The sequence below is a fragment of the Neofelis nebulosa genome, chromosome 14, assembly GCF_028018385.1.
Source record: "Neofelis nebulosa isolate mNeoNeb1 chromosome 14, mNeoNeb1.pri, whole genome shotgun sequence".
Classification (NCBI taxonomy): Eukaryota; Metazoa; Chordata; class Mammalia; order Carnivora; family Felidae; genus Neofelis; species Neofelis nebulosa.
In genome coordinates, this window is record NC_080795.1 from 12,057,148 (window position 1) to 12,077,500 (window position 20,353).

The 20,353-nt window shown below is 42.5% G+C and overlaps 1 protein-coding gene across 4 annotated transcripts in view; it reads left to right on the forward strand.

Moving 5' to 3' along the window:
* The window catches only part of CHD7 (chromodomain helicase DNA binding protein 7), a 192,530-nt gene that overhangs the window by 115,129 nt on the left and 57,048 nt on the right, over positions 1-20,353 (forward strand). For all 4 annotated transcript variants that reach the window (XM_058699659.1, XM_058699662.1, XM_058699661.1 and 1 more), the window contains exons 4-7: positions 6,317-6,458; positions 10,782-10,919; positions 11,996-12,061; positions 18,912-18,967. In XM_058699659.1, coding sequence (XP_058555642.1) covers positions 6,317-6,458; positions 10,782-10,919; positions 11,996-12,061; positions 18,912-18,967 — 402 coding nt within the window. The remainder of the gene's footprint in view (positions 1-6,316; positions 6,459-10,781; positions 10,920-11,995; positions 12,062-18,911; positions 18,968-20,353) is intronic.

Below are 20,353 nucleotides of genomic sequence, written 5' to 3' on the forward strand. Positions count from 1 at the left end.
GCGAGGAGTTGGCTTTTGTGTGTCCTGTCTGTTGCTCAGGGTTTGCTCTGTCTCTGTCATCATCAGTTTATTCTATTACCTGCATTTTATTACATTCTAGTGTAGCCATTAAAACAAGTTTTCATCTTAGGACCTTAAAATTTTTGTTTTGTTTTGTTGGGTTGATTTTACTGGATGATGTGTCCCACTTTATGTTGCCTTAATTGATATTTTTCAGCTTTTAGTACTTTATCTTGTCTCTTTTTTATTTTGCTTCTTTCTCTTTTAAGTTTCTTTCTCATTGTTTACAGACTTAGAGGAGGGGCTCAGTCAGTTAAGTGTCCAACTCTTGCTTTCAGCTCTGGTGCACAGTTCGTGGGTTCAAGTCCCATACTGGGCTCCGTGCTGGCAGTGCAGAACCCGCTCTGGATTCTCTCTCTCTCTCTGTCTCTCTCTGCCCCTCCACAGCTCGTGCTCGTGCTGTCTCTCTCTCTCTCAAAATAAATACACTCAAAAAAAAAACGTTTTTTAAAAACTTAGAGGAAAATTCTATACTCAAGCTGAGAGGCTCGATGCTCTTCTCTCTACCACCATTGGGCCCTTGATCCTAACAGCTTATTACAGTTTTTATCATGGCAGCCGCCGGATCTTTCAGAATCGCGACACATTGCAGACCTCCTGTGCCGGGAACGTCTCTCTCCCTCTTCTCCTTCATTAGCTTCAGTTCTTCATTTAAAAACCTTTTAAGCATGTAAAATATAAGGATACATTGCAGCACTTTTTACTCTTCTTCTAAAAGATGACATTTTGGCCTGAGCCTCTGAAAAATCCGATTAACCTTCAGGACCCCGGCCTCAAGGTTGGTTTTCCCCAGTGTGGTGGGAATCACCCCATCTGCAGGATCTGTCTGAGGGCCCCCCTCCTGCTGTCCAGACCTCTTCATTGGCTGTATTCTCATCACAGGTGCTTCCACAATACGGTTCCTTTTCAAACTACCTTTCTGTTTGGGTCCTTAATGTTGATGCTGATCAGTGTGTGACTGCATTCTGTTTTGCAGTAGGTCAGGGCAGCTAGCTGGATTTCTAGTAAGTTCTGGCCCTTACTTGTTTAAAAAGCCCGTACTCTTTTTCACCAAAAAGAATTAGTTGTCTATGTGCTGTGTCTTAGGTGGAAGGAGTTGATGGGACCCCATTTCAGGTACTGTCACTTAGCCCTTCATTGTAGACTCTTAAAAGCTGAATACGAACCCTTTCGTAAAGGGTATGGGATGGCCTTAGCACAGCCCTCCGTATGACGTGTATTCTCTGAATACAGAGTTTGGGTTCTCAGTGTTCTCGTCAAGATGGCCTATGCTTCGGGGCGCCTGGGTGGCTCATTTGGTTAAGTGTCTGACTCTTGATCTCGGCTCAGGTCTCGATCTCTCGGTTCCTGAGATCATGCCCCTCGTCGGGCTCCGTGTTGGCAATGTGGATCATGCTCGGGATTCTCTCTGCCCTTGCCGTGCTCTATTTCTCTCTCTCTCAGAATAAATACTTTTTTTTTTTTTTTTTTTTTTTTTTTTTTAAAGGCATATGTTTGGATCACATTGGGGGCAATTGCAGCACTTCAGAGCCTGGTCTAGCAGAGGTGACCTAAATGTCACTAAGCTATGGACCCTGAGCACATCCAGCTGCCCACCAGTATGACCCGCTCTCGTGATAAAATGTGAAATGGAATAGAGCTGGTGGAGGGACAGTGGCCCTTCAGACTGCTAGCACCATTCCCAGAAAATGTGCTTCCTCCAAGGTTGGAAGGGCTTGTCTAGCTTCAGGAGTGGGTGGCTCTGTATCTCGGTGACACCAGCCACGGTGGGAGATAAGGCTGAGGAAATGAAAGAACTGTATGAGCAGGGAGGAGAAGTACAGAGATGTATCGGTTTTGCAAACGTGCTGCGTCTCACTCTGTTTGGGTAGCGTGTTAATCCCATTTCACTGAGCTTCGTAGGTGTCTCCTCATGAAGACAGAATCTGCGTCGGGTTTTCTTCAACGAGTTAATGAGAAAAGCACTTTTGAGTAGTGCCTGGTAAGGGCCGTATATGTGTTTGTTGTTGTTGTCGCTCTTAACTTGTGTTGTGCAGTTAAATCGATCTGCTAAAATTGATAAGGCACCTACCTGACCAGGCACTAGGAAAGCAAAGATAAATAAGACACATTTCTTCCTCTTTTGAGCCTATGTGATAGTTGGAGAAAGACATACACTCATGCACACACACACACACACACACACACACACAGCTTTGGTTTCAGTTCATTGTGGTAGTGCTCCCACCGTATTCTGTGTGTTTTAAATACCTCTTGTGCAGAGTACCTTCCTTCACGTAGGTGGAGTGAGGCTTCTCGTGAATGAGCGATGGCCTAGCTGAGTCTTGCAGAGCCATAGATGGAGCCGGGAGGGGAACGGAGGTGGAAGAGGCAGGTGTGCCCGTTAGTGAGCACATTCTGTGTGTCTGCACGTAGAGGGTGCGGAGGGTTTGGGGTGCGAGGAAAGTGGAAACACAACGTTGCCAGTTGCAAACATCGCAGAGGGCCTTGCAGGCCGGTGCGGACTCTCAGACGTCATTGTGTAGATCGGACTTGAAGCAGGATGGCGCAGTCAGGTTTACGTTTTAGCTGGTCGCTGTGCTGGTGCATGGAGGGTGGATTTGTAGGTGACGTTCTGGTGGCAGTGCCATGTCCCTGAAGTAGGAAGTGCGGGAGGTGGAGCGGGTCCGGGGGAGGCACCATGTCTCCGGGGCTGAGGCCAGTTAGGGCTAGAATTAGAAAGCACCCCCACCCCCCACCCCTTGGGGTCCTCCCTCCGGGAGGTCACCACGTGGAGGCCAGCATCGGCTAAACCCGCGCGAGTGGCCATCACGGCAGCTGTCGGAGGTTCTGTGTCTGTGCCAAGCAGCTCAGTGGCTCCATTCTCAACATTGTAGTGTCCGCTCGAGGGATGTTTCTTATTAATAACATTCTCTTACCCCCAGCTGGAAGAGCTGCCCCATGCGTGCCTGCCAGCTTTCCAAATTATAATTTGGGAGAGGAATGTTTGTATGGCCACGTTTTGGCTTTGGCATTATAAAAGACTAGCTCTGAATGTTAGAGATTTAAATTAAATAGCGACCGTGGAGGTAGCACGTGTGTCCTTTCCTCGGCAGTCTGATAGCGGGTGACCCAGCCTGTGGATCACGAGGGTGACGAGGCAGCGGGGAGGCGGTTGTAACAGGCCAGGTGGGAAATGACACCTGCCTGAACTAAAGCAGTGGCCACGGAGGGGAGTGGCCCTTGGGATCGTCTGCTTGTTTGTCCTCCCAGCTTGTGCTGGGGACTGTGGATAAAGGACTTTGCTTCTACTCGTGTTGCTTTAGAGGAAACGGTCTTTGGTGCAGTGGGGTTCTGTCTCCGAGTCTGCAGTGGATTCAGCCCGAGTGGGTCTGAGCCACACCAGAGAATACGTTCCCAGGCATCCCCGAATGCGTTCCCAGCTGCTTGCCCTCCAGATGTGTGTGTGAATACTGGCATTTGTGTCACATACCGCCAACGTTTTCATCCATTATCTCATTTAAACCTCATAACGAATCTTGGAGAAAGATAGAATTACTGACCTCATCTTACCGATGAGAAACTGAGGCTCGGGGAAATGAAGTGATTTGTTCAGGGTCACAGACAGACAGGTGATACGTGACAGAGTTGGAACTTGAGCTAAGGTGTGTCTGACGCACATCAGCCTAACCCACAGTCTGTATTACCCTCATTTGTTAAAAGAAAAATCCTGACCTTAGTTTTCTTGAGACAAAGCAGTTGCAATGTAACACTTAGTTGAAAATCCAGATTAGCGGATTGCAAAGCAGTAGCAAAGGCAATTTAATTAACATGACTTTATCTTGTCCTTGGTTGTGATGTCTTTGGGTGGACATTGAAGGTTTTGTAGCTTTTTTGACTTCTTGGCACGCTTTTGATTTGTGTGTTGATGTCACGAGAAGGTGTCAGCATGCAAGTGCTTACCTGTCTCTGAGCAACGTTAATAGTGCAAGGTCTAATGAGTTTGGAAATCTTTCGGTAATCAGATCTGGGATGAGTGCTTCCCTTGGCTACAGGCTTTTTTTCCCCTGAGCATTTGGAGAGGTCTTGTCTGACTTTTAGCAGCCTTGGAGGTTCCACGCAGTTCATTCATGGGCAGGGCAGTTGGAAAATCATTAGCGCTTCTCTCCTTCAGCAAATTGATATTTCAGCAAACCTGGGCTCTGGCGGCTTTAAGACAGTAAGCCTTTTTACTCCTATAGGATAGTTCACACAGGGTGCGGTAACCCCACTAAATTAAACTGTGTACCTCGCTCTGGTGCAGAGAGGTCACGGTGAAAGGCACTGGCTGCCGACTTACTTTACCTGGCAGTGGTTCAACTCTGTGACAGGCCTACCTCTGATTTAAACAAATTTGAGAAATATGTAAAGTTTTGGAAGCAGTTTTGCACTGATTTGATAAAAGAAACCACAAAACACTGCAGCGCAGGTGTTGAGAATGTTTGAAAGCTGATTGAGGGAAGCAGATGGCTTTAGTCAGTGGCATCCAGCCAAAAGAGCAGGTGCTGGTCATGTGACCGCTGGTTACCAGGGTAATCTGATTGCTCTTGGCGTGCAGATGAAAGGAAAGGGGCCCAGCGTTCAGCTGTAGTATTGTATAATTTGTGGCAGTTAGAGCGGAAATAAATGCTGGAAATGGAGCCTCATAGTAGGGGAGACTTCTGTCCATGTGTAGCGTAAACACTAGGACAGTTGGATGAGGAACTGTTGTATGGATTTTTTTTTTAATTTAAAAAATATTATTCTTTCCATGGATCTTTGGGGACTTCAAGTTTTTAGGACACTGCCTTTTAAAAATTTTTTTAAATTAAAAGAACTCTTTAAACCTAACTGCCGTTTGCTCTAATCTTGAATTCTTGTGAGTTATTTCCTTACGTGGCTATTTACCCTGCTAAAACGTTCACAAAATAAAACGGGGTCTGAGTATTTAAAAATAACTAGTTTGGGACTACCAAATATTTTATTCGTTACTAAGATACGTTTTAGGCGGGTGATGGAGACTTTATTATGCTAACATACTTTTGAAATATTTTACGTGACATGTGCTTTACTTAAATGAAAGCATAGAGACGTCTTGGTGTCTTTTGTAGTAGCTGAGGCTGAGAAAATATGCTGTTTAATGCACTCTGTCAGCACACTTTTCTGGGAATTCATGAAGTTTCATAAATAAACTTTTTAAAGGTTTTTAAAATACCGTGTTTTCAAATTTATTAGAATTTTATGGTTTCTAGAAATAGAAAAATATAACCATTACTGAGGTTTGGTTATTTTAAACGTTGCAAAACATGATAATTAATATTAGAAAACCTTGGGTCCGGTTTGGAAATTGGAATGGGAAGTAGCACTACGCGTACATTCTAAAAGAATGTCACATAAAGGTTTTGAAGCCAATGGTAAAGTTAAATTAAAAAAAAAAAAATATTTTCTCAAGGTTCATTCACGTCTTTTGACTTATGTAACATTCCAATCCTGTTAACGTCTGGCAGAAACATACTGTGGAACATGCACTTTAATTATTGGGGTCGTTTTTGCTGTATTTTTGTATTTCAGAGACCTAGCTTTGGGGAAAAAAAAAAAAAAAAAAGGCTACTGTGACTCTCTCAGAAAAATGCCCAGCACCAAAATGAAGCTTATTTTAAATTAAGAAAACAGCATTAAGTAAAATCATGTAGAACAGGAAATTGCCATATGTTTTGTTATATTTTAAGAGGCTGTCGTCAGATAATAATGTAGCTGGGTGACATAATGGAGGACACCTAGCAGTGTTGGTTATAAAAAGGGCTTAAATAGGAGTTTTAAAACTCTCTGCAAGAGACACAAAGAAATGATCATTATGGTCTAGTTTTCCTTGACGTTCAAAAACAAAACAAAACAAAACGTATCCTGTGCCTTAAAAATTTGATAGCAAAACGACTTCTTAATCTGATTTTTCACTGTGGTTTGGTGTACTGGCAGGGATTTTGCATTGTCTAGATAACAAATGTACTCTGTGTGGTATTGGGAGTTTTTGCATGAAATTTCTCTTTAATTAGGTCAGGTATTTGCCAAAGGTCATCAGTATGGGGTTTTGCCATAAAAACTTAATTGAGAGTGCCATTTAACTGTAAGTGGCCAACACGCATTGATTTATCAGTTGTCATCGATACTTTCGGGATATTAATGTGGGAAATATAAGGCATGGGGCATGTGGAAAACCTCATTAAAAAGTGAACACTAAGTGATCCACTTTGAATTCTAGTAATAAGAAACCTGATTCAGAAGCAAGTGCTTTGAAGAAAAAGGTCAACAAGGGAAAAACAGAAGGTTCTGAAAATTCAGACTTAGACAAAACGCCCCCAGCATCTCCTCCTCCTGAAGAAGATGAGGACCCAGGTGTTCAGGTAATACCATCATTCTGACCCCAAGCCTTGGTTATTTAGCATGGGTAACTTTAGCCGCACACCAAGTACGCCAGACCTCCCCTGTCTTTGTTATAGAGCTGCTTTAAAGATGGCTTTATTGTTGTCTGGAACATCACATCCATAGCAGTGAGAGCTAGGGGGCCAACACGAAATTAAACTCCTGACGTCTCGGGTTTGTCATCTTTGACTCCGGGATAGATAAAGCTGAGTATCTTCATTTACTTCTGCCAAGCGTCCCTTCCGCTGTTTATGTGTATATTAGTGTTAGCGTATTGTTAAGATACTCGTTCACTTAAAGCTTCCTTCACATTTCTGATTTTCTCTGAAGTTTGGTTGCCTGTCAATTCTTTTATTTTGCAGAACAAGAAACCAACATGTAATCTGTAGCTCGTCTTAAGTGTTCTGACATCCGGTGGCCAGAGTTGAGACATTTAGTCATGTAATAATCCAGTTTCTGTGAACAAGTTAGTGACCCTCTGGATGGCAATTGTGCAGAACTTTCCAGTGTTAGATTCTCCTGACTTTTGGAGAATTCTATAGGAAGCAGTTGAAAAACCGAAATAAGCATTAGGACTTTAGGCTCTTGTGTGTAGAGTGCACTGCCTTCCCTGATTGGACTATAAGGTAAGAGTCCCTGCACGTGACCGTTAAAAATTATTTCCTTGTTACATTCTCTGGAAGCATGCCAGTGCGGTCCACTGGGATGGCTAGGAATGTCACTTCTGTGAATGACATCTGAGTTATCATGGAGCAGTCACTGAGGAGTCCTGCTAGAATAGAAGTCGGCCCCTAACGGCCTGCTTGCCTCTTCTGATCACTCAGTCCACACTAAGCACTGGCTACCTACACCTGTACCAGTTTGCTTGAAAGTTAGAAAAAAAAAATTTTTTTTTTGGCAGCGTGCAGCTCTATTCTAAAGAATGTCAGACAGGGTTGGTTTTTGTTTTTGTTTTGCCAGTCTGTTTGTTTTTCAGTCGAACTCCCTGGTAGCTGTAATGTCACAGAATGGCTTAGGCTAAGAGGGCCTGAAAGGGAGCGGAAAGAGAGCGCGAGTGTGGACGAGTGCGGTGTGGTTTGGTGTGGGTCTGTAACTAACCTGGGACACCTCTGGCAGTTGGGGTTAATTTTGTGCTTTTCCTTTCATACGTCACTGAAAAGATAGGCAAGGTAAGTGGGCATCTTTTAATTGCTTGAGGACTTTTAAACTAAAGTATTTTAATGATTTTGCATTGTATGTTTATGCTCAAGGGTCTTTTTTTCCTGAATCGTGTTTGCCTAAACTAGGACCTTTCTGACAGTAGTATTTAGACAACATTAAGAAGATTTATTCACACAGGTCAAGAAAATTCCCTTGTTCTCTCACAAATATCGCTGCTGTTTCTTAAAAGTATTTGTATTAATAGAGACTCCATTGGACTTTAGGAAGTACTAATTTTTTTTTTTCTTCTGCATTTCAGTTACAGAAAAACTCAACTCAAATGAACATTAGTGTATGCTTTCTAATTGGCTAGTGCTTAACTGTTAGGGGTTTAGTAGCTAATACAAGCAACCACACAAGAAGATCTGACTTTGCAGGCAGGTTTTTCTCTGTGTCTCTGACACAGGAAGTGATGCTTACTGCTGTTTGTTGTTTCTTCCGGTAGGATATGCATGAAGGGTTTAAAGTTCCGTGATTGATTTGTTTAAACCAGTAAATGCCGTATCATTTTAACTCAAAATTGTGTCACCAAATACTACAACAGAGATCGTGGAAACACATTGAAATCTTCTCTTTGAGTATGGCTGCTTTAACTGTATGTAGCTTTTCTCAAGCAATCAAGTTTAACAAGCTGACCCATAAAATAATAGGTCAATTCAGATAGTGTCAATTCAGACGTTTTGAGGTGTGGTTTAAAGGGAACGCTTACATTTTGATCTCACAGAACTCTTTCAGATAACCGTTTAACAGACCATAAGAGAAGCATGTTATGTCATATATTAATTTCATGTTGGGGAATTGTAAAAGGACTCTTGATACCCAAAATTAATGAACTTAAGATCAATTATTACTTAGAAGGTAGAGACGCCATAGCTCCATGGAAAATTTTCAGAAAATGGAGCTGTAATTGTATTTTGAGGGTTTTCGCTCTTAGGAAGTGGCCTCGTGTCCACTACCAACGAACCCCATCACCGCTGCACACATTTGTAACACCAAGCTATGCGAGGAGAAGCTTCCATAGCTAAGAAAGTTATACCCACCAGTCATAGATTTCTATTCCAAAAAAGAAAAGCTTCCTGTTTTATTGTAGTGGAACATTTCTTCAGTAGTGAGCTTTGGTATGAAGTGGCTTTGTCTCAGATTCTAGCTGAGGGCATTTAGTTGTTGGGGCTGGAAGGATACCTCGACGTGGCCCCGACCAGGGAAACCTGACAAAACATCACAGATGCGTCATTAGTGGCACGTTCCTCCCCTTACGGTAATGACAAACAAGATGAAAATACAGACCAATCCATGGCAATTTAGTTAAATTGACCTATTAAAGGAAATACAGATAGTATGCTACATGTCACAGAATGAGAATGTTGTTTCTGATAACAGCCTTTATATCTTAAAGAGATTGAGAGACCAGGAGTTATCTTGGATCGACTTTGGGTAGAGAGAAAGGAAGATGTGCAAGGTAGCTTGGCCTTGTAGCCCCAGTGCTTCCTGATTTTTCTTTGGCAAGGTAGAGCTAACTAATGATGACTTTAATCCTACTAATTGCATCTGGAATTAGTATGTACCATGCTCTGTTCTAAATGCTTTACGTGAGTTCTGTCATGCGATCTAATTCCCTCATGTGATCTTCACAGAATACTTAGGAGGTAGTTAGCTGTCATGAATCCCGTTCTGCAGACCAGGCAACTGAGGTCCACAAAATAAGTTGTTCCAGGTCACCTACTGAGAACCGGGGCTACCTGAAAAACTCAGCACTCAACTCCAGGGCTCACAAGGTCAAACTGCCTCCCGTGACGTCGGGAGGGTCACAGATGGCAGAACCCCTGCTGGTTCTTGCTCTGCCCTGACCTGGAATTGCTTCTGGGCAGGGCTGACCTGGAAGGCCAGAAGAGGAACCTCTGGCCCCCACTGCTACTCCCACTGGCCTAAACCACTAACAAGTCTGTTAATAGGATGTTACCCCACATCCCCTTGAGTCGGACTGCACCTCTGCAGTCACGGCTGTGTAGGACTAAGGGCTCAGAGCCTCAGACGACTCATTTGATGGTCATATTCAACCAAGTTTGTGTCGTGAGCTACCTCAGATGCCCTCTTGAGAGCAGAGAGAGCAGAAACGTAAGAAAACAAAACTCGGCCAGCCCTACCCTTTGAGACAAGGTGCTGGGCTTCCTTGGTCCTGACTGGAGCCACGTACAGCCTTGCTTGTTCCTCCTAGGTCTACATGGTCCGGGGTGGGGGGGAGGGGGGCGGGGGGGTGGGCTTGCTTGCCTCTCGCTCTGCCTTACTGACCAACTTTACAATTCACAAGCTTCTTTAAGAAGTTTTATTTCATAATTCTTAGAAAAAAGTTCATAAGTGTTCATTTCTCAGTATTTTTATTTATTCTGTGTGCTTCATGAACTCATCTATAAGTTGTAATCTTATATTTATCAGTGGTTTAAAACTCACATGTATCGTTTTACAGTCAGGTTAGGTTTTACCAAATACACACATTAATGAAAGGTCAGTTCGCCTCATTTTTAATTAACTGACAAAACTAATTCTTTACCAAAAAGGTCAAAACAATATAGAATTATTTTGAACAAAAAGTCTGTTTCTTTTAGGGCCCAGCTTAAAATCAAGCCTTTTATTTAAATGGCCTTCTGAAATACCATTTCAGTATTTATATAGAACTTTATAATCTACTGATTATCTCCTAATGTCGTCACTTCTTTGGATCTTCTATTAGAAAAAGTTTGAAGCCTACAAAAATAGAAAAGTGTAATGAACCCCTATATACCCATCGCCCAGCTTCGGTATTGGTTCCCCTTTTGAGCAGCGCACTGCCTGAGTAAGGAGTCAGGTTGGTTGTTCCTCCCATTCCCCAGCTGAAGGTCTGGTGGCTGGGAGTGGTGATTTCCCATTTCCATTATGTTCATTGCCCCTGCGGTTTCTTATGTGACTTACAGGGATAAGGTTATCAGCTCTACTTGAAGGTTAATTTTTTAAAATGTATCTCTTAGCATCCCGAGAGAGGTTACAAAGAGCATCAGTGATGGCTTTTTACACCTGCTTTGTTGTTTTTGTTTGTGTGTTTGTGTCTGTGTTTGTGTTTGTGTTTTTAGAAGCGACGTTCCAGCAGGCAGGTGAAGCGGAAGCGATACACGGAAGACTTGGAGTTCAAGATTTCCGACGAGGAAGCGGATGATGCAGACGCTGCTGGGAGAGACTCCCCCTCCAACACCTCGCAGTCAGAGCAGCAGGTCAGCGGCCCGTTCGCGTGGCTCTTGTGCACGCTGCGGAAGGTGGACTGGAGACTTGATAGCTGGAGTCCCAAAAGCTCCGTGGAAGCCTTGGACTCTGAGCCGGAGAACATTCATTTACTGTTGGCTAATGTGCTGTGGGAAATGAGTTGTTTAGCAGTGTCTTTCACAAAGCCCCGTTCGCTGAAATTCATTTTTATATAAGCCCATGATACGTAACTTGATACAGTTTTGGAGAATTAATGGTCTGTGTTGAGGAAGAGTCAGAGCTACGATGCAAGGAGGCTGAATTTACCTCTGAAGAATTCAGGGCTGTAGCTTCTGGGACTTTAATAAACCGCTCAAGCTTGTCTCCTGCTGTTAGGCACCGTCAGAACCCCTTTATGAAATTACTGCCTTGTAGCACCCAGCAGGGCATACTTTATTCTCTGTGCAATGTAAATGATGGATAAAATAGTTTGTATAAAATATGGGTAGTAATGTAGGATTGATCATCGTAAAGATCTTTTTTTTTTTTTTTTTTTTTTTAACGCCCCTCTGTTCCTATTACTGTACTTCAGTTAACAAACTGGTAACCCATTGAAAAGTAGATTGGATGCAGTTTTTACTCTATTTGGTGCTTTGTGCTATGTTAAGTTGTTACGTCACGTTTTACGTGGCCAACATAGATAAAAGCTGCCTACGAGAACAGAATGATGCGGATATTTACCCCATGGGTATAGATGAGGAAAAGTTACATTTTTGACTGCTGTCATGCAGAGATTGTTTTCTCTTGGCAGCTGGAGTTTCTGAATGCTCTCTGGCTTTAGGGACCCTGCTAGTCCACGTAATTAAACCACATAGTCATGAAGTAATAAACACAGATTTTCCTTTTGCCTTTTTCTGGAGAGCAAGAGCCTTGTTCTTTACCATCCTGTTTCCCACCGGCGACTAAAAGGGTATGATTTAAAGGGTATGAATTTAAAACGTACAGAGGTAGATGCAAAAGGAAGGATTTCTTGTTTTGATGGCTTGGAATGAAATGTTTTCCATTTGGATTGATGTAGCCTGCTTGTTTGTTTGTTCGTTTGTTTTAGGAATCTGTTGATGCAGAAGGTCCAGTGGTAGAAAAAATCATGAGCAGTCGTTCAATAAAAAAACAGGTAAGCACCATTTGGAGTGATCAAAACCTCTGGTGTATGTAGGACTCTTAAATTATTTTCTGCTTTATAATTTCCTTTAAAAAAATTCACTATTATAAAAGAAAACTTCTGGTGATATTTCTAATCCTGTCTGATTTGTTAGCCAAATATAAAACTTCGGGATATTTAGCCCCAAATGAAACTGAAATCTATCAGACATTCAGTGCTTTGTGACATGATTTAGAGTAGGCAAGAAACTCAAAAGTCGCCAAAGAAATGTATAGGGCTTTTAGAGTTATAGGCTGCCTTTTTCATAAATACTATTCATAAAAGTCATAAACATGAATTTACCTCTCATCTCCCTCAGGGAAGTTCCCTGCCCGCCCCCGCCCCCGCCCCCGCCCCAGGATGGAAGTTTATCATTTTAGTGAGTCGGTGTTTTCTCATACTTTTCATAACATTTCTTCATGTACAATTAAAATATTCATTAATCTCTTTTTTGTCAGTGCAAAGTGTAATTTTTGAAGATAATATGACTTATTCTTCAAAATTCTTCAGCATTTGTGTTGATCTGCAAAGGTGAAATCTGGGTACCTGTCACTAGTCTGATAACTTTGTCATTGAGGAGCACATCTACCCTGTGACAAAGAAGTCCAGTAACCCTGTATTGTCTTCCACTGATTGAGATTCCTCATTTCATCCCAACCAGCTAGCTCCCTTCTTGCCCGGTTAGAGCAAATGCTTTGTTTTGTTTGAAGAATTACACAGATATCGAGATGAGCTACATCTCCACATTCTGACGTACAATCTCCAGTGTCTCCAGAAAGTGGTGTCCTTTAGATACAGGGTATCTGTCTTTCAGCTTGAGTCGTTGTCAAATGCAGCTCTTTCTTCTTACTTGCTTTCAAGGTAGGTGGAAGTACAAGCTCATTTTTTGATATGCAAAATAAGTTGTGTGTTTTTTTTTTTAATGTGAGTTGTGTACAGAGTGTAACTTCCCATTGAGAGAGGTGAGACCCCAGGCTTCTCAAAGAGGGAATCTTTGCTCTTCACGAGCTGCTGTCCAGAGACCCTAGAAAATGGTATTACACCAGCAGGGCGCTTCTCTTTACGTTTGTTGCAGTACTGTTTCCTTTTCTATTGTGTTCTCCAGAGTGTGGATTTGTATCAGAATATACAACTCTAGTTCCACGAAAATAATCAAGAATGACACGTCGAGATATTTTCACGTTGAGTGTGGGGGTTGGGGGGGGGTATACAGGATGGCTATCTGTCGACTCTCTGAACATGACAGTTTCCTCGCTGATGAACCAAATGATAAAACTTCAACCAAATTTCTCCCCTGTTCAAGCAGAAATGAGCACTGTTTAAGTCATTAGAAAGGTTGCATTTTTGTCCTGCTAATGACTCTGGAACTGTTAATTTGTGACTTGTAGATATATGGTAAAATTTAAATACTTGATGTGCTTTAAGGAATAATCCCCTCTGCAGAATTGAAGTGACTTGTTTGAGTAAAGAGCATGTGGTTTGGATGGGATATATTAATTTTCATTCAGTTGATAGTGCTTCAGCAGGCATACACAGCAGGTTTGGGTGCTGCAAATTATAATTAGCTCTATTATTCAGAGCTACTTAGACTATGCATTATGTAGGACATTGCTTTTTCTTTCTGCTTTGCCCACCTCACAGCTTTTTCTTTTCTCGTTACCCTTAAAAGGTAGGTACCCACAGTTAGAAATAGGTATTGTTACCATTTATGGACAGCCAGGTTTGTTTTATCATAGGAGATTAAAATTCACTTTAAGTGTATATGGGGGTGGAATATTTGTTGAGTTGGGGAATTTTAGGTTGGAGAAGATGAATGGAAAATTTCTCTGGAAGGGGAAACATGCCTTGAGGTGTGATTTACAGTAAAGAAGAGATGAGCTCATTGAATTGCTTGTACATTACTGGTATTTTTCATAAAGGGCGATAAAAAATAATTAGAACATTGCAAACCTGGGGCGCCTGGGTGGCACAGTCGGTTAAGCGTCCGACTTCAGCCAGGTCACGATCTCGCGGTCCGTGAGTTCGAGCCCCGCGTCAGGCTCTGGGCTGCTGGCTCGGAGCCTGGAGCCTGTTTCCGATTCTGTGTCTCCCTCTCTCTCTGCCCCTTCCCCGTTCACGCTCTGTCTCTCTCTGTCCCAAAAATAAATTAAAAACGTTGAAAAAAAATTAAAAAAAAAAAAAAAAAAAAGAACATTGCAAACCTTAGCAGGTACTGACTTCTTAAACTAATGTTCTTGAAATAGTTACTTTCGTTATCAGCTTTATGAACATTGGGGGAAAAGTGTGGTAAATAGAAACAAAAGGAAATTTGAGATCTTCCTGTGGATTCTAGCTATGTCTGCTGGTCTGTGTCCTGTTACCATGAATAATTGAAGGAGTAGCTGTAAGAAGGTACCTTTATCTCCCCCTGGCAGCACCGTAGAAACCTGCGGTGAGCTCTCAGAGCCTACCCTACATGGTGCTGACACATAGTGGGGACTCAGATAATGTTTTTCAAAGTCCGTTGACCTCATCACTGAAGCCTGAGAAGCATGACCCATTGTGATGGAGTCACGCAGACGCAGAGCTCATCTGGCAGAGCCTCTGTAATTCGCCTCGTGTTTAATCGGGATGGCTCGGGCATGTATGTTGTTCTAAAGTCAAATTCATATGTGTTAGACCCAGTGGAAAGGGATATAGTTGATACTTGTGTTTGAATTCTGAGGTAGATTTAAGCATGGACTTTTGGAGCGCCTGGGTGACTCGGTTGAGCGTCCAACTCTTGATTTCAGCTCAGGTGATGATCCCAGGGTTGTGGGATCGAGCCCCATGTCGGGCTCCATCCTGAGTGTGGAGCGTGCTTGGGATTCTGTCTCTCTCTCCCTCTGTCTCTGCCCTCTCCTCCACTGGCACACGCACTCTCTCCCTTTTTGTTTTTTAAAAAAAAAAAAAAAAAAAAAAAAAAGGACTTTTGGATTGTACAATGGTTAATTCTTTTGTTTTCCACATTTAGCCTGTCTTGTAGCCCTGTCCGCTTGGAGGCATCTGTCCTTGGGGAATAATTCAAATCCTTTTTGTATCGGAAAGTCAAAAATAGTTGTAAAAGTGAATTCTGGCTGTATTCCCTGAAATTCTTTATTTTTCTTTAAGTTAACTCATGATATGTTTTCTTAAGAGCTTATTTTAAATTCCAGGGTATTTGTTTTAATCCTCTTTAGCTGAACCCACCACCACCAAGAACAACAACAAATAGTATGTAAAGCAGGCAAAACTCTTCATCGCATTTATTATGTCCTATTTTCTCCCAAGGTGAACTATGATTTGGTATCTGTGCTAGAGTATACAGTAGGTTGAGTCACAAGTAGGAAGTGATTCATACCTTGCTTATTGATATCTTTATCAAGGTGCTTTGTCTTTCTGCTGTAAATTATTCAACTTATTATTTTCCCTTTTGGCACTATAGTTTAGCTTTGTTTTCCAGTGTGACTGCTTAATTTAGTAATAGAATGCTTGGGAAAGGTCATTCATTATTTTAGGCTACAGGATTATCATTTACTGGACTGCTATTCTAGAATCCAGGTGGCCAGAGGAGTCAGTTTATTGCCCGGTTGAGGTTTTGGGTTCCTGTGAGTGATGGGAACAAGTATGGCTTAATATGTGGAACTTAAAGTTTCATATGAATAATAAGGATTTTCATAGGCTAGCTTTAGAGTCTAATGAAAAGATATACACAGTTCTCTAAAATTTTCTATTGAGGGGCACCTGGGGGCTCAGTCGGTTAAGCGTCTGACTCTTGATTTCAGCTCAGGTCATGATCTCATGGTTTTGTGAGATAGAGCCCCGTGTCAGGCTCTGCACTGACAAGGAGAAGCCTGCTTGGGATTCTCTCTGTCCCCCCCGCCCCCCCCCCCCCCCAATAAATAAATAAACTTAAAAAAATAGTCTATTGAACACATTAAATTACTTTAGAGGGCTCTCAAATTTGAGGGCTTTAGAGGGCTCAGAAATAAATATTCTGGTTCTTTGTATGTGTGTGTGCGCGCATGTATAGAAATAGTGCTTTGAGTCCGTTATTCATTGGTTATTCCCAATATAGAATGGTATCTGAAAGTTGGGGCCTGGGGGTAGTTTGTTGGGGCTGTTTCCACTCCCACCAAAGGCTGGCCAAACTGCCAGTTAGTGAATAATTAAAATGGTGTTCCCAAGGGCTTACGCATTCACTTACTTTTGTTAATTGTTTTGCTTTTAGTAAAGCAGAAGTCAGGAGGATTGTATTTATATGAAACAAAGAGTGTAAAACAGCCCTACTCATTGTTCAAGGGGCAAGAAGGTGATCCAATATGTGTGGTCAGGGAATGGAAGAACAGGCTTATAATTTGGGATATCCAAAAGAAATAGGCCCTGATAAGGGCGCCTGGGTGGCTCAGTCGGTTAAGCGTCTGACTTCAGCTCAGGTCACGATCTCACAGTTCGTGGGTTTGAGCCCTGCATCCGGCTCTGTGCTGACAGCTCAGACAGAGCCTGGAGCCTGCTTTGAGTTCTGTGTCTCCCTCTCTCTCTGCCCTTCCCCTGCCCACATTCTGTTTGTCTGTCTGTCTCTCTCTCAAAAATAAATAAAAAATTAAAAAACAAGGAAAGAAAGAAAGAAAGAAAGAAAGAAAGAAAGAAAGAAAGAAAGAAAGAAAGAAAGAAAGAAAGAAAGGAAAAGAAAGAAGCCCCAGTAGGATTCTGCGCCAGCTCCAAGTGCTACCACACGAAGCCTTGGAACGTAATTGCTTCCTCTCAGCTCTAGACCCTCTCGTTAGGCACCTCCACTGCAGGTTCCTGGAGGAATAGCCAGTCATGACAAGAAAATGGGTATTGATGACCGTCAGAGACACAGACAGTTGATGGCTGTGAGTCAGAGCTTTTTGGCAACAGGATTGAGACGGAATGGAAAGTATCCCTGTTGTTCCAGAGTTAATCCTGTGTGCTTTGGTGCCCACTTAGAAATTATGGGATGGCGAGACTATTTAGAACGAGAGGGAAAAGACCGTATAGGGAAGGAGGAAATCAGAAAATAATAGAGCCTAGAAATGATAAAGCTTGTCTTTTTACCGTCTCAAAGATACATAATTTTGAAGCACTCTTTCTGAATTGAAAGAAATGCAGTTAGCTTCAAAAGAGTGAAAGCAGTCGACGACACATTTGAATTCCATTCCAGGATTGAAGTTCATGATCTGCTATGAGCAGTGTCAAAAGGTCCAGGCTCATCTTGGCTTTCCATTTACCCTGGTTGTCTTCTGTCTTGTCTTGGCCTTCCTTTCGATTGGAATCTTCAGTTGACTGCTCTAATGTGTGAGCAGAAGGTGCAATATCGGGGCTAGAAGAGAGTAAGGCGGGTCCTAGATGGACTGTCACTCGATTGACTAGAATTTCTCTCTAAATTAATTCCAGGTTTATGTTGCTGGGTATCTAGCAAACACTCCTTTTCATTTTGGATAACTGAAAGTTTATGGACATTGATGGCGTCCTGGAAAATTGCTTCAAAAGCTGCTTTATGGTTATGACCTTTATAGATGATTAGGTTAGAACCAGCTACTCAGGGGCTTTGACCGCACTCTCGAATATCCTATCTTCTAATTGCTGATTTCTAGGCTGGTGGAAGAACAGTTTACAATTTAGGTTTAAGCAATACATGTGAGAGTTTCAAAGAAAAGTTTACGTTCACAGTCTTCGGTAGTAGTTTCAACGTTGGGGGATTGAGGGAAATTGTAGCCTCTTTGAGCAGATCCTGTGCCAGCCTGTCATCCAGTAGAAAAGTCTTTGCTCCTTTGTTTGTCCTCTCCCGTGTTCCTACTTGCCTTAATTTTCTTCACAGCATCTCTGAGGCGGCTTAGCCAAGCGTGACCCTTAAGGCAGGCTCGGGTGCTCTTGTAAGAGTGTAAAAGCAATCCCTAAACATCTATAAGTGGTGTTTACATTTTATATCCCTGGTTTATCTGATCAAATGTTCCAGGAGAAAATTACATACTATGACTTAACAGCCCAAAAGCAAAAGGGGAAAAAAAATACTGAGAGAGATACTTAAAATATCACGTGAGGGTATCTTCCTCACACCCTGCGGAGGGTGGGATCAAGGGAGATGGCCTAGGTAGTCCCACCGCTGAACTCTTGGTTTGGCCGATGCATATCACGATTTTAACCTTACCTACGTGGAGTAGTGGGAGTGTTAATTTTATTTGGCTGCTGTGTGTGTGTGAGACATCTTGTCGGAGAGATTTTGATTGTACCGTTGAGTGAAACTAAAACTGGGAATAGTGATGCACTGAAATTACAGCGTAAGAACAAGGTTTAGTTTTACATGGTTTCTTGTTTGGAGTTATTAACTATATGGAGGAATAAATGTCTTTTAAATATTTTAAAACATTACAAAACCCACAATGTAAAGTTGCCATGAGGCAGCCAAAAATAATACATATGGCATTCAGGAGAGCAGTTGAGCAGTTGCTAATTGGCTGCTGCCTGAGAAAATGGTGCACTTGGCGTCTACTTAGCACTGTGGGTTTGGCACAGAGCCCGATTTGGGGTCAGGCTGTTGTGAATGAAGCTGCATGTGGTTAGGGAGGAGTTAAAATGATTCATGTCTCAGAAGCTGCAGCACATCGAGTAGCACGCACGGGCCGAAGCGCGTCAGTCTTCATCTCGCCGGCCTCCTGCCGCTCGCGACGTGCTCATCCGTTCGAGAACATCCACAGCTGCCTTCGTCGCCCCTGGTTTGTGTTCACGTGGGAGTAAATCATCGTTTTCGGAATATTCTGGTAGCTGGTTTGGAGCACGTGCCTGAAATTTTCTTTTGTTGCAGAAGGACTCTGGAGAGGAGATAGAAGTTGAGGAATTCTACGTGAAATACAAAAACTTGTAAGTAAACCGTGATGTGTATCTGTATGTGTGTATATGTATATTTTTAATCGGGGGATACGTTTTCAAAGTCCTCAATACGGATTTAAAAAATAACTGGGAATTGGGAAGTTTTGGTGCGGCTTGTTTAGTGCTTTGCAGGCTGTTGCCTCCCAACTTTTGTGTCTTTGATAATTTTAGGAATTTAATTTTTCTGGGAAACGTGTAATTGGTACAAAAGTCGGCCAACTTTCTCGTATAACCAAGAAATCCTTTTTAGAAGGGCTAAAGCCTCACACGATAGTAGAAAAGTGAGCAAAGTGACATTTGCCTGTCCTCTGAGAATGAATCTTACTCTGCGAGGCCACCCTCCCTCCTCTGTCTGTGCGCAAGATGGCCAGGCACTTGAGATGAGATCTCTACTATCAGGCAAAGTCTCTAGAAAATCGTGACATCCCTCACATTTTTGAAACGCAGCGAGCTGTGATTTTGTTTGTCTGTTTTTGTTTAGTGAATTTGAATTGCGTAAGTTCAAAAACGCCTAACTGAAGAACAACACCAGTGAGTTGTTGTTCCGTGTTGTAGATGTAGGGCCAGGCACGTTTTCAGGAGGCGGTGGCACTGTCGGGATCAGGAGTCATCCTGCTGAAGAAGCCTGCAGCCCTTTTCTAACCCAAGTAACAATCGCAGAACAAGGACAGACATCTTCATGGATAACGTAAAAATTAAGTAAAAAATTTGTAAGGCAAGGAACTCAAGCATCATACTGATAAGTTTTAGAGTTTAAAAGAGGCTTTGGGGAGTTGCTGTCAAAGCAGCCTAAGAAAATTTAACCCTCCTTTTAGAAAATGAAAGCATCAGACCTCACGGTTTCTGTCATTCTCTCTTGTTGCAACTGGCAATGTGTTAATAAACTAATGTAGTTCTGAAGTTCTGTGAGCAACGCCTTTCACCAAGTAAAAAGATGAAGAAGTCTCTTGCCATCGTTAGTGTGAGAGGTCAGTGAATTGCAGAGTACAGCGATCAAAAATGCTCGGTCAGTATCAGATGGGTGTTGGCATCATTTTATACTCATAGCCCGGTGAACGCATGTACACAGGTGGAAATTATACGTATGACGCGATTCCATCTAGTCGTATAAGGAGTGTCGGGATAGGCAAGGAGGCAGTAACTAAATGAGCCAGAGAGAGTTCCCCGGTAGATTTAGCAAATAAAACGTAGAGCAAAGACATTTAAGTGCCAATTCCCACAAAATGGCACCGCTGGATAGGCCTCCATCCAAACCAGCATGTGGCAGTGGGGCTTGACGGGCCTGATTCATTCTTGACCAGGAACTACCGCCAGGCCGGGGAGACCTGTCATCCTTCGTGGGTCATGTGAGAGGACACAAACATAGTTCTAAAAAAG